Raw genomic sequence first — 14,316 nt, 5'->3', positions numbered from 1 at the left:
CCTATGTTTATCTACTAGCTGAGTCTTGCAAGGACACGCTGCTGCCCACCTACTGGCCTCTGGTATGTTTCCCCCATTGTTGACACCACATCTTTGGGTGAGACAGAGACTTGGGCTAGAAGAAGGAAGCCCAGCTCACATTGTGTTCTGCAATCCCTAAGGAGGATCACAGCTAAGTGTGCTGTGAAGGGAAATGAGACATGAGGAGAGGGCCCAGAACACTGAGTCCCAAAGGGATCGGCTCTTAGCCCCTCCAGGATGGGTCAGCCTCTGATCTGAGCTGGACCCTAGCCCTGAGGAAGAGGGACAAAACCTGCCTCAGTCCAGGACAGACGGGAGCAGAGGCACAAAAAGGTGAGGTGGACATAGGGAAGGGACACTCACAGGCCACTCAAACAGCAAGGAGGGGGGTGTAGAAAGCCATCTAGAAAAGTCTAGTGAGTCATTTCATTATCACTGCAAAAGAGAAGGGCAATGGGCCTGGGGAGGACATGGGGCACATTCAAGGCCAGAGCAGTGACCCTTTGACCTCCTCCCCAACACAGTGCGTTTGGTCCTAGAGGGAGGAGATAGAAGGGAAGGCCCTTGGGACACCTGCTCCCAAGGCTACCAGGGCTCAGCACTGCCTACTTCATCCCTCCACCGGAGCATAAGAGCTATGACTATCATAGCATCTGGACCAAATTCCCCAGGAGGACTGCCTCTGTGTTTAGGAAAATGGCTTGATAAGCATCGGTCCCAGAGAGCACCTGAGGGCCACAGAGGAGACAGCTCAGCTGCTCTGCATTAGAACAAGGGCTGGGGCAGGGGTGGGGGCAAGAGAAGACAGGAGTGGGGAGATGGGGCTGATGACATGGCAAGACATTGCATCTGGGCCTGCAGAAATAACTGAGGTGGCAAGAGAAATACTGTTTGCTTATCTGAGTTATAAATTTCTCCATCTCTGTAAAACCATCAAGAGGTTTCAATGGAAATCATTGAAAGGGTCTGTGACCCTGCCTGGGTCCACGTGGTCCAGAACAGCAGTAGCATCTGTGGCAAGGAGTGGTGGAGGCCCACAGCACACACAGGGTGGGGAGGCCATCCCTAAACCAGTCGCTCAGAGGACACAGACCCTCAGATTCTCAGGTGAACAGAACATGAATCTCCCTGAGAGGTCAGAGAACTCTTCGGGAGGGTGTTGGGTGCCAAATCCACAAAATGGGAAGTCTAGGGCACTAAACTAGCTTCTATGGGACAAAATAATCCCAATCAATAATCTCAACACCTGGGTTAAACTCTGTGGGGAAAGCCATGGGCAGAGAAGGAGATGAAACTGAGGCCATCACTGTCCCATGGAATGGACTCCCAGGCTGGTAGGTCACCATCCTCCTTTCCTCCCTCCCTGGGGCCCCGACCTACACTCTTCCAGGAAGACAAGGAGTCCCCCAGTGATGAGTCAACCACCACCTCACAGGCAGATGGCAGGCACCTTCCACAGCACTCGCCTTCATGGAGGACATAAGTGAAGCCCTGGGAAATCAGAAGGAACAGAGAGTAAGGATGGGCCAGCAGTATCTGCACACATGTTCTTCCCAGCTGTCTATGTGTTCTGAGCCCTGGGGGTTTTCAGAGAGACAGTTGGACTGGACATTTTCATCTTTGTTGTCAACCACCCTCAGAATGATGCCAAGAAATAATTAGAAGCATCAGGATTAACTGCCACTGAGCCTTACACCAGCTACAGAGATGTAACCCCACCCCCAAAAGATTCCACCTTGAGACCAAGATCTAGTCCATGGGAATATTAAAGAGAGTCCAGAATTCACTTAGCAGCTACTAACTAACCTGATCTTATCATGGCCAATCTAAGCACCTCATGAACTAGGGGAGAACAATTGGGATGCCTGGGTTATAATCTCCACCCTAACAGAGCTAACTAACCACCTACTAAGATGAATACATAATCCTCTCACCAGTGCACACAGCTGGGCTTCCTGTTTGTCAGGTACTTACATGACATTCGCCTAGTAGTTTATAGGGTACAGTATTCTTTACAAAGGAAAAGTGAGATGCGAGAGGAACAGAAAAAAACCTTCCCCAGAATGCCTTCCAGGGATCAGAGTCCTGGGAGTTTATCTTGCCTCTGAAAGGTCCTCCAATCCAGCCAGGGCAGGAAACTTGGATTGAAACCCACCTCTGAAAAGCCTGAAGCCATGTACAAAGAATAGGCAAAACAGTGGTTTTGTGGTGGTGTGGTTGTACCAGGGAAAAGAACCCAAGACTGTGCTGTTTTTGGAGATCTGTCCTAGAGCGAAGGAGTGATTGCAGCTGCTGAAGGTGGGTGTGCTTGGCAGCCTGATCTGCTCCTCAGCCCATGCACAGCAGGCCCAAAGCAGAAGGTGCCACCAGGCTCAGCCTGTTTCTGGGGGGTCCCACACTCTGGGACATGGCTCATGTTTATGATCACATTTATGTCCTCTCCGCAGGACTGCTGGCATCCCTACCTGCCTCATAGCAGTGCACAGGGAGCTGTCTCCAGCCTTCTGCCAGGTGAGACTCTAGCCATTTACTGTGCACCTGTAACATACTGGGTACCACAGAGGGGCCAACGAAGTAGGATGGCACAGTCTACACACCCTCCGTTATATGGCAGAACATACAGACTGCCATGAGAGAAACGGGATGTCACAGGAGTCAAAAATGAGGACTCAAAGAACACAGAAGAGAATAATTAATACCTTTAAGGATTGAGGGTCACTGTTGTATGCCTCTTCTAGAAGGCTGAGTGATCTACATTTGTGTTTTCTTTTTGTTTTCTGAGCAAACACCGTGTCACTATTACAGATGACTCCCAAGCCAGATACCCTGCTCCCCCAAATCCCACACCCAGACATCTCATGCCCAGACACCTTTAGCTACGCCCTGAAATTTCACTATTCCTGCCATCTTTTTAAGATTCCCCTCCACACCCCAGCAACTGTGTTTTCCTGCTGCACATCCAGAATTCATCCTGTATTTTCATCTCTCTCTTTTTCCTTATATCTCCAATCCCCAAGCTTATATCAACGTTTAATACTTTATATCAAAATGCACATCGCAGACCCTTTTCTTCACTCTTCTCCGTCCTGTTTTCACTGGTTTCCCTATTAAGAATGGAACTAAGTAGGTCTCACATCCACCCAACCTGAAGGAACGTGCCACTGAAAAAATAAATTCCTAATTTATTCAGCAGCATGATCCTTTAAGCACAACTGCTATGGCTGCAATGGAGGTGGGAGACATGAGTTCTGGTCTCTTGTCCCTGCTGGGATCTGAGGGGCACAGGTTGAAGCCGTTGTCCCTGGGTCAGACTGGCCCTTGCACACTGGAGTTACCGGTTGTCTTAGTCTGAAGAATGAGCCCTAGGCTTGGAGGCAGGACACTCTGGGGTGTAGAACTCCAACCCACAGCGTTCCCCATCATAGTCCTTTGTTGCCTGTGAGGTGAATGGAAAGACAATGCTCCCTTTTCTCCCCCCTGGAGAAGACAGAATAAAATAGAATGTGCTGCCCTCAGTTCCTCAGAACATAGCTCTGAAGCCATGGCTGAGCCTGCTCCTGGGGTCCGAGGGTGAGGAGTCAGGTGGTCATAAGTCTTCAGAGAGGGACTCCTCAAAGGAGTAGATAAGAGGCGGAAGCAGGCCCTGGGTGCACAGGCACACCTGTACCACTCTTGGAGAAGCCACCAAGGCCCTGCCTGCTTACATCATGTTTTTGACATGGAGAGCAGAGAACTATGAAGGAGCTTAGGGAAGTGCATTTCTGCACATGTGTTGTTCTTTTTTTTCTTTTTTTTTTTTTTCCTGTAACAACCTAGACAACAGATGGACTTGTGTAAGTGAATGAAAATGTCTCAGGTCAGACCAGAGCTAATGTTGGTCTTTCTTTCTCACACCACCCCTCTGAAGAATGGAGTCGGAGACCATCCGTAATCTACTGAAGCTGCCCCTCCATGGAACACACAGTGAAGACCAAGGCCCAGCCCCCCACATCCCCTTGGCTTCAACCATGAGGCCTCCTCTTCTTCTCAGAGGACGTGAGCATTCAGACTCTGAGGCATTCGATTACCCTGACCAAGTGTGTGGTCAAGAGTTCCAGACCCATTTCCTCCTCCACTCATCCCCTGACCTCCCTACACATCTTTCTAGAATTGCCTCCAGCACTACAGTCTCTGGACAGCAGGGGTTAACCCCAGTGCCTACACCCTCCCCAAAAGTAGACTAAACCAGAGCAGGAACTGGACAGAGGACCCCAACCCACAGGCTAAGCTGAGCCCATCAACACTCTCCTTAAGAAGTTAGTTTACGAACCACAAAGGTTGACTAAGTCAGATTGGACAGGGATGAGCCCTGGATCTGAAAAGCCATGTGGAGTTGAAGCCAGATTCAGTATAGCTACATACAAACGAAGTGTATGAGAAAGCAAAATGTCTGTGTCCAGAAAGCTGGCCTCAGTGAGGGGTGGACAGAGGAAGGGTCTCCTGGGACAAACAGAGAGAAATGCTATAGGACCACACTGTCCACCTACATGTCATGCACATGATATCCGGGAGATCCCCCTGTATCTTTTCTATAAACTCCCTTTTGATTTCAGCTAGCTTGAGAGGACTCTATTCTTTGCAATCAAAATTCTCCACTGAAACACAAAATATATTGGGTTCCAATTTTCTCAAAATGACCTCTAACCGCACCCTTCTTTACTTACATCATGTTATTTCCATGGCTTCCCATGGCTATGGGAGGAAATGAAAGATCAAGGGGTTTCCAAAGTTCAGTATCCCCCAAAGGAATACCTGGGTACCACAGCATCAACCTCCCTCAAATATCCCGAGCAATTCAGCTCATTCTGGGCGCCAGCAATGCAGGCAAGATAGAAAAGAATGAAATGGACTCTCTTGTTGTCAGATTTGTTCTCATGCTTGCTCTCTGCCATCAAACCATCCACCTCTAAAACATCAGTCACGTTGTCTTCAGTGCTGTTAGCATTCACAAAACCAACACAAGCATTCACAAAAACCAACACCTGCCTGCCCTGGAAGCTCTTGTTCTTGCATAATTATTAATACCTACTGATGATCATGGAGTAAAAATAAGAGCATTCAACTAGCAAGCAGAATTTGACCCATAATTCTCCCTAAAGACTATTGCTGTCTGTTTTCATGGTCTTAAATTTGTAAGACTAGGATGCCCCAGAACACACGGGAGCCTTGGGGCCAGGTGCCACAAACGGAATGTGGGGAACAGTGATCATGTTCTCCATGCCCCAAATTATGGACCTGGCCTGAAAATCAACAATCTATGTGGAAATACTATAGTACATTGAAACCAGGCAAATCCCAGAAAATTCGGAGCCTATGTCTGCTCTAGAAACAGGCTAAGGTCATGTTTAAAGGTAAAAGAGAGGAAAACACCAAGTTCTCTTTTCTAGGCATTTCATCCTCTCCATGTCTCTGCTCACACCAACTCCACCAGGCCTCTGGACTTAACCAACCTTAGAACAGATGTGTCCATTACCCAAGGACTGAGGCACAGAAGGATGACATAATGACACAGTCATCCTTTTCTCACACTCCTTTCTTTTTGCTCAGCCCTATCCTCCTCTTCCCTCCTCACCTCTGGCCTTGAACAAGAGGTTACTAGGGGCCTTTCTTACCCCTTCATGAGGTGGCATCCTCTAATTCTCCACCCTGATGCCTCCACATAGTGCCCGGCCCCTCTGCCCCACTCACCAGCTGACAGTTGTCCTCACAGGGCTTCTGGGAGCACTGGACCACACGCAAGCCCATCACAGCATCCTCCATGTCCGTGCAGGTGCACACGTCACAGCCCTCCTCCCAGAACTGGCCCACAGGGTAGATGGTGCCTCGGTGAACACACACCTGTGGACACATGGTTACCATGAGTGAACTCATTGAGCTCATTGACATAGCGGTTGGTAAGCATCTACTCTGCAGATGCTGCTCTGGGTGCTGAGAATGCAGCCACAAATAAAGGCAGTGTGTCTCTCCCACATGCAGGGATGCTTATGAAGTCGAATTTGTCCTCTTCCCTTCCTTGCCCACCAGTCTTAGGAAAGCCATCACCTGTCTACCCTGGGCATGGCCTCTTGTGAGGTTCACCGACTCTGATGTAGCACACTGGCTGCCTTGGTCCGGCTTCATCGCTACCTTAACTGCATTTACGCCCTTCCCACATCAAGAGATGCTGCACCCACATTCCCAGACCCAGTAATGTCCTTGGACTTTAAACCCATCCACATGTAGCCCTCTTCCCCCTTAGGAGCAGACTGGAGGGGAAGGACAATTGGGCAGGGGCTGTGGCTATGTGTCCACAAAGGAGAAGGAACATAACAAGCAGAGATCATGGGGTACAGAGTATGGGATATGTTTAAAAGATAAGAGTCCTACTTGGAAGAACCCCAAGCTATGGTAGGGATGTGGGAAATGAGATTACAAAGGTGAGTTGAAAAAGAAACATGAAAAGCCTGAGATGCCTGCCGCATACAATGCTCAGAGCTGTAGGAATGAGGTGCTAAGACACTGTTTGATCAGGGCACTTAATGGCCATTTGGAAATTAATCCCTAGCATGCCCTCCAAGGCTGCACAAAGCAAGTCTCCACCGTCATTCACAGAACAGCAGTACAAATATCTCTAACATTATCAAATAACTTCTTAGTCTTTTAGCTTCTGTGCAATGAATTCCTGTTCTTCTATTAAGAAGATTGCTAGAAAGTCAAATCTGTGAAGTATAGAACATAAATATTTGGGCACAATAATTAAGTAACTGAGATGAAAGCTATGATGACTGGTTTGATGTAACCACATCAGACTGTATAAAAAAAATCAGCACATTGTACGGCACATATCCATGAATATATTCATGATCTATGTGTATTTGACTTAATAAAATTTAAAAAAAAAAGAAGATTGCTAGAAAAGTGTTACCATCCCTATGGAGAAGAATTTAGCAGTATTTAGCAAAAATGAGTGTGTATTTACCATTTGACCCAGAATCTCACTGTTAGGAAACTAAACCCCCCCCAAAAAAATGGCAAAAATATAGAATGACAGAGACACAAAGCAATATTTTACTGAATTATTAGTAACAGAAAAAGACTGAAACAATTCAAATATCCATCAATAATGGATCTGTTGAAAACTTAAGGTACACCCATGCCATACAGTGCTATACAGCTATAAAATGGAAAAAGGCAGATCTCTTTACTCCAATATAGGATAATCTCCATCATGTATTGTTAAATGAAAAAATAAAAATTTAAAATAGAATTTATAATATGCTACCTTTTGTGCAACATGAGAAAAATATGAATATGTAAAATATAACTGGGCAGCGCCTATGGCTCAGCGAGTAGGGTGCTGGCCCCATATACCAAGGGTGGTGGGTTCGAACCTGCAAAACTGCAACAAAAAAATATTAGGCGGGTGTTATAGCAGGCACCTCCAACTGTAGTCCTAGCTACTCGGGAGGCAGAGGCAAGAGAATCACCTAAGCCCAAGAGCTGGAGGTTGCTGTGAGCTATGACACCACGGCACTCTACCAAGGGCAACAAGGTGATATTCTGTCTCTAAAAAAAAAAAAAAAGTAATTATATTTTCTAAAAGAAAAAACTAATAAAAATTATAAATTACAGGTGGTGGGAGAGGAGGGAACATGGTAAAGGAAATAGGAATGGAGGTAAGACTTCTGGGAATATGTCTTGAATTACAATTTGGGCTTTAAAATCATTTAAGTGCTTTACATCATAATCGTATTAAATTTAAAAGGAAATAAAAAGCAACCCTTAAAAATGGAGAATAAACTAAAGTATCTGATTAATTGTATATCAAATCAGTGGCAATCACACAGGGAAAATAATTATTTCAAATGACATTAAAACCTTGTATTCTAACTATACATCTCCAATAAGTTTTTGTTTTAGGACAAGAACTACAAAGATTAAATATTAAACCACTTTCATGAGACATAAATCATTAGTAGTAATCTTAGCACTGCTATTTTTGAAACTGTTATAGGTACATTGTAACATAAAGCAAATAGGTAATTAGGTTAATTATGCTACGAAACCAGGATTTTCAACTTAGAAGTGATATAGGTATAAAATCAAAACAGTTGAGTAAGACCCTATAATTAAATTTGAGTTGGAAATACCACTATGAAATTATAAGCTTTTAATATAAGTGTTTCTAAGCTCTGTTTACAAAAAAAAATCTAGAGGCAATGACAACCCAGGAGCAGTAAACATTCCTGGCACCCAGATCGTGGTGTCTAGCCACTTTCACTAACAGGTATAAGGACTTTCTGGTCAAATGGCCGATCCAAAGACCGGGGCAGGAAATGCCGAGATGAGCCTGGCACACCTGTTGATTCAGAAGGCAAGAAAGCTATGAGAGACTAACAAGGTATTAAAAGGTTCCAGGGCCAACTTGAAGGTGTTCTCATTTATCCCCCACAGGGCAATTTGAGTATCAAACAAGAATAAAGATTATAGTCAAAATACATCAAATACATAAGCATCCATGAGTTCCTAATGCTCCTACAAACAACAAACACAAAAGCCTCTGTGGTCATCCTTGACGGATGCTAGTGCATCTATTCATGAGACTGAAAACTGGTAAAGGAAAATGTCAAGTATTTATCCTGCTTTTCCCAGAGTACTTTCATTTTAGGTGTAACTGAAAGTACTCAGGGGAAATTCTTTCTTGTGGAAGAAGTCTAGCCTATAATAAGCACATAAGAACAACAGAAGTAGAGAAAAAGTGCAAATGTCTTAACTCCTAAACACAGACTGAAGCTTAGGAAACAACACCAACGAATGTTAAAACTGAAGTTAAAAGCTGGACGGGGTAAGCTTCATGATGCAGAAACAGACAGACACCGCCTGGACCCAGGGTTCAGTCTCATCTTTAAAAGTGGGACACTGGGCATTACATGCCTCATGGTCCACTGCAATAGAAAGCACACAGCATCCTCTATTATATATTTTTGCCTCCCCCCAAACTGAACTTGAATGTAATTACTCCCCTAGGTCTAACTTCTAGCTTATTGGAAATAACAGGGATGGAAGAACACATTATGCAATACCATGAGGGAGCTGTTGGCCAAATCCAGAATTCATGACATGCTATAGGACAAATGATCCAGCTTCCCAATAAATCAAGGCATAAAAAATTGGAATAGGGGCTGGCGCAGTGGCTCACACCTGTAATCCTAACACTCTGGGTGGCCGAGGTGGGTGGATCACTTGAGCTCAGGAGTTCAAGACCAGACTGAGCAAGAGCAAGACCCCGTCTTTCCTAAAAATAGAAAACTTGGCCGGTATTACAGTGGGCCCCTATAGTCCCAGCTACTTGGGAGGCTGAGGCAGGAGGATGGCTTGAGCCTAGGAGTTTGAGGTTGCTGTGAGTTAGGCTGACAGCATGGCATGCTAGCCCAGCAACAGAGTGAGACTCTCCCTCAAAAAACAAAAAAAAAAAAAAAAGGGAGTAGGGCTGCTATAGATTAAAAAGACATAGGAAATATTAATAGAAGAAGAAGGGCAGGCAGGAGGGGTGGGTGAGGAAGAGAAAAAGAACAGAGACACAGGAAGCAGCAGCAATCACAGCCTCTAGACTTGCTCTGGCTTCTCCAGAGGCTATGTGCCTAGAAACTCTGGGTTAGAAGAGCATCCCGCGGGGATCAGAGGTCTAGAGCACTCCAGACACACGAAGGTCTGTTCTACCCCTAACAGGCTCTGGGGAAAGACACCTGTAGCTACTCTGTGCCATTGTCTCAGGACTCCCTAGGATTACAGGTGTGAGCCACTGTAGTCGACCTCACCATTGGATCCTATTCTCAAACAAATTTGTAGGATTTCCCCCCATGTATGTGCATGCATTTAATCACTAAGTGGTATAACGCTTACGTTGGGATGGGATCGGGCTAAAGACAGACATGGCAAGAAACCCAATTCTGCATTTAGCTACTGAGAATACCCACTTTAGGTCAAGTGGAATTCTTGTCCTGTTGATTTGGAATCTCACTTGACTTCCTAGATGTGAGATCTCTTGAGCCCAAAAGTTTGTGGTTGCTGTGAGCTGGGACTTCATAGCACTCTACCAAGAGTATCAAAGTGAGATTCTGTCTCAAAAAAAAAAAAAAAATCCAATGATGAGGACAAGCCAAAGCAACATTCTCTCCTCTCGATGGAATACAGGAGGACAGGAGAAAATAAAGATTATCTCTGAGGCCTTCCCCATCTCAGCCCCAGCCCCTGCAACTACACTTTGGTCTTCCCGCTGCACTTCCAGCTCACTTCAAGGCCCACTCCTACACTTCCCCACCCTCCCACCCACCATCCCCACCCGGCCCCACCAATTAAATCTCTCCTAAGAGCTCATTTTCGTAGCTCTCTCCCCATAAGACTGCTGTTTGCATTTGACATCTGTACCACCCATTGCTATGTTATTACAGTCACCCTATAGACTATTGTCTTATATACTAACAAGATCATAGGTGGGGACCGCATCACACATTTCTTCCAAAAGCACCTAACACAGTACCAGTTCTGTGATAACACAGAAGCTGTTCTGTAAATACTGTATGGATGAATGGATGAATCAATCGCCATTAACAAAGGAATAAACTACTCACTGATTTCTAAATAATCCACGGGACCACATTATTTCCTTAGCTCATCTATGAATAGACTCTTTAAAGGTGGGGACCACATCTTATTCATGACTTGCAACCTCAGCACCTAACCTAGTAGGTTCACTGTAGGTACTGGGGACGTAGCTCAGTGGTAGAGCCTGTGCTTTGCATACTGGGTTCATTATAAATACCTCCTGAGTTCACTAAACTTCTCTGTAGGCTGAGACGGAATGCCAGCTGACCACCCACCAAGCTTCATGGCCCCTGGTTTGGGCAGGACTGGAGTTTGGGTTGGGGCAGACCTTCCATGAGGTGCAGTGTTTGTCCATCATCCCAGCCGGAGCTCAGCTGCCCTTACCTTATCAGGAAGGCAGGTGGTGGTGGTGCAGCCGCAGTCATTGGTGGTGGCTGAGGCCAGGTACCCGAGGGGACAGCTCACAGTGGAGTTGACACAGTTGCAAGTACACTCATACTCATCGCAGCACTGGGTCTCCCGAAGGGTGGGCGTCCGGTGCGGGGGGCAGGAGGGCGGGGACACCCTTTTGCACTCCTCTTTCCTACAGGCTGAGGGGCAGCACAAGGTGAGCCCTGCCCTCAGCGAGGACTTGCAAGCATTCGGCTATGCCGTGGGGTCCCAGGGAACCCTCAACTCAGAATACTAAATCAGACATGCACATAGGTCCTACTCAGTCAGGGTGGGGGCTACGCAATTATACCAAAAAACAGTTTGTCTGCTGAAAAATAAGAACTTTGATCAAAAGGAGAAATGTGAAGCTCAGAATTCTAAAAGAGAAGTAAAGTCTCAAGCCCCACTCTATCACGTTGCCGTGCACGTCTGCAAGGGCGAGGGTCCTTCCAACCCCTGATCCTCAGAGACATCAGAGGGAGTTTCTAAGGCCCACAGAGGCCTGGGTGCACCAGGACCTGGTAAGCACTCATATACACTGGTGGCTTTTGTGATGCTCTCCCCAGCTCAGGACCTAGAAACACACCCTGCCATCTTAGGCCCCCCAGAATGTGGAATAAAGGCTGTAGCAATCTTGTCAAATCCACAATGTCATTTCATAAATGCCACATCCCATCCCTGTGTCCTTTGCCTAGTTCCAACTTCCCCTCCACCCCTGAGAGCTCACATCTAGGAAGTCAAGTGAGATTCCAAATCAACAGGACGAGAATTCCACTTGACCTATAGTGGGTATTCTCAGTAGCTAAGTGCAAAATTAGGTTTCTTGCCATGTCTGTCTTCAGCCTGATCCCATCTCAATGTAAGAATTATACCACTTAGTGATTAAATATATGCACATACACAGGGGGGAAATCCTATGTATTTGTTTGTTAATAGGATCCAATAGTGAGGTCAGCCACGGTGGCTCATACCTGTAATCCTAGCACTTTGGGAGGCTGAGGGAGGTGGATAGCCTGAGCAAGAGTGAGACCCTATCTCTAAAAATAGCCGAGCATTGTGGTGGGCACCTATAATCCCAGCTACTTGGAAGGCTGAGCAAGAGAATCGCTTGAGCCCAAGAGTTTGAGGTTGCTGTGAGCTGTGACTTCACAGCACTCTACCAAGAGTATCAAAGTGAGATTCTGTCTCAAAAAATATATATATATATCCAATGATGAGGACAAGTCAAAGCAACATTCTCTCCCCTCGATGGCATACAGGAGGACAGGGGAAAATAAAGATTATCTCTGAGGTCTTCCTCATCTCAGCCCCAACTGCAGCTAACATCACCCAAAATGGAAGTGCCTGCAGCTGTGCCCACACCTGCTACACCTTTCATAGCTGTTCAGGTATGACACTGACCCCCCATTCTAGGTATGCTCCAAATGCAGATTCAACTAAGTAGAAAAATGGAAATGATGTGAGAGCAGGTCCTTGAGAAAGAGGACCGCCTCCCAGACCAGCAGAGAGAGGCCAAACATCCACAGAGGCCTTACCACAGGTGAAGTCGGGTCTGCACTCGCCGGGGTTGGTCAGAGTTGGCTGGAGGCCACCTTCACACTGAGGCACCAGGGGCGGGTCACAACTCACCAGGTCACACACTGTGGGCCAGGAAAGACAGACATCCACACAGAGTTCAAGGGAATCGCTTGAGCCCAAGAGTTTGAGGTTGCTGTGAGCTATGACTTCACAGCACTCTACCAAGAGTATCAAAGAGGTTACGAGAGAGGTTACCCCTTCACTACCTGTGAATGGGACCCTGTGTTCCTATTCATGGAGACTGCTACTGTTTTAGGTAGATGGTGATTAGAGAGATACACAGAGAGACAGAGAGTTAAAATAGGGGGAGGTAACAGGTGATAGAAAGATAGGAGATAAAAACTAGATAGATAAATATAGGATGACAGAATGATTGATAGATAGATAGATAGGAAACAGACTATGGTAAATACAGGAAAATAGACAAATAATAGAATGATTAATACAGGATGACTGCTAGATAGACAGACACATACTGAGTATTCTTATCATTGCTAGGATTCCCAGATCTCAGCCTAATCACTTGAATCTTCTAGACCTCAGTTTCCTCTTCTGTAAGGTAGGCATTCTAACTTATAGAGTTAGTCTGAGGATTTCATGTGCCTGACACATTGTAGGAACTTAGCAAGGTCTACAAAATGAGGGGCTTTGAACTAAATGATCCCTCCAGTTCTCTCTACTACTAACATTCTCAGATCTACCTTGTAGAAATTATTCTCAAGTCAGCTCTCCTTCCCCTATAGGACTTCCATATTATTTCTGATTAATTTCATCAGCAAAAGCAAATTTCTCTGATTATTTAACTCTCTTTTAGATCCTTAGACTGTCCTATGATCTCTTTGCTCTTGCTTGAAGGTTTGCACCACTGTGAATGTGCAAGCCTGTGCTTTATTTTTTCATCCCAACAATTAATAAACACATAAGACAGGGCAGGGACAAGTGGACTAGTGATTTCCTGCCATGTTGACTCTAATTCCATCAGGTCCAATTCACTGAATTATATCATTTTTTGGGCCCCTATTCACTGTGTAGTTTGCAAGCCTGTCATGAAAGCCCCTGACAAACAGCCTGCTGAACTCAAAGTGCCCTGCCTGTGGCCTTCTCTATACTGAGAAAGGAGCTGGGCTCCTGGGGCATGCCTTTGTCCTCAGCAAATCTCTGTATTCCCCACTGGTCACTTCATTATTTTACTAATGCTCTAAAGCCTGACATTTTAAAATGTATGGTAGGATTTTTCTAGGAACTGAATCCTATTCTCCAGACATAACTCTTTCCACGCATTTTGGAAAATCTAGTCCTCGCACACCCACCTCCTTTTGCACACCTATACCTGGGAACACGTCCACCTTTCAGCACCTGGAGTATTTCACCTGGGGCTGGGGCTGGGGCCTGGAACCTCCAGGTTGGGGTACATACCACACTCATACTCCGGGCAGCACCGGTCCGTGTTCTGGCGGAGGCGGGCCACTTCACACGGGCCACATGTGGGAGCTGGAGGAGAACAGCCATAAAAGTCAGAGAAATGAAAACAGACAGCCCAAAAAGTTCTCAAAGTGCTGGATTTGGGAAGCTCTCGCTCACTGAAACCCAGCAAAGGCTCTGCGTTCTTGTCCCACAGGATCCAGACCCTGGGGCCTCTAACAAATGAGTCTCCCCATGTGT

The 14,316-nt window shown here is 46.0% G+C and overlaps 1 protein-coding gene across 1 annotated transcript in view; it reads right to left on the bottom strand.

Moving 5' to 3' along the window:
- VWF (von Willebrand factor) overlaps window positions 1-14,316 on the bottom strand; it is a 147,272-nt gene that overhangs the window by 14,561 nt on the left and 118,395 nt on the right. Inside the window, exons 40-44 of the mRNA XM_003796416.3 lie at window positions 14,071-14,145; window positions 12,612-12,716; window positions 11,029-11,234; window positions 5,749-5,898; window positions 1,402-1,512 (exon numbers count right to left, since the gene is read on the bottom strand). Of these exons, the coding sequence (XP_003796464.1) occupies window positions 1,402-1,512; window positions 5,749-5,898; window positions 11,029-11,234; window positions 12,612-12,716; window positions 14,071-14,145 (647 nt within the window). The remainder of the gene's footprint in view (window positions 1-1,401; window positions 1,513-5,748; window positions 5,899-11,028; window positions 11,235-12,611; window positions 12,717-14,070; window positions 14,146-14,316) is intronic.

Source organism: Otolemur garnettii, unplaced genomic scaffold (assembly GCF_000181295.1).
Source record: "Otolemur garnettii isolate 467f Iridium unplaced genomic scaffold, OtoGar3 scaffold00104, whole genome shotgun sequence".
NCBI classification, from domain to species: Eukaryota; Metazoa; Chordata; class Mammalia; order Primates; family Galagidae; genus Otolemur; species Otolemur garnettii.
Note: the sequence above shows the minus strand (reverse complement) of the source record. Positions and strands in the feature narration are given on the sequence as shown.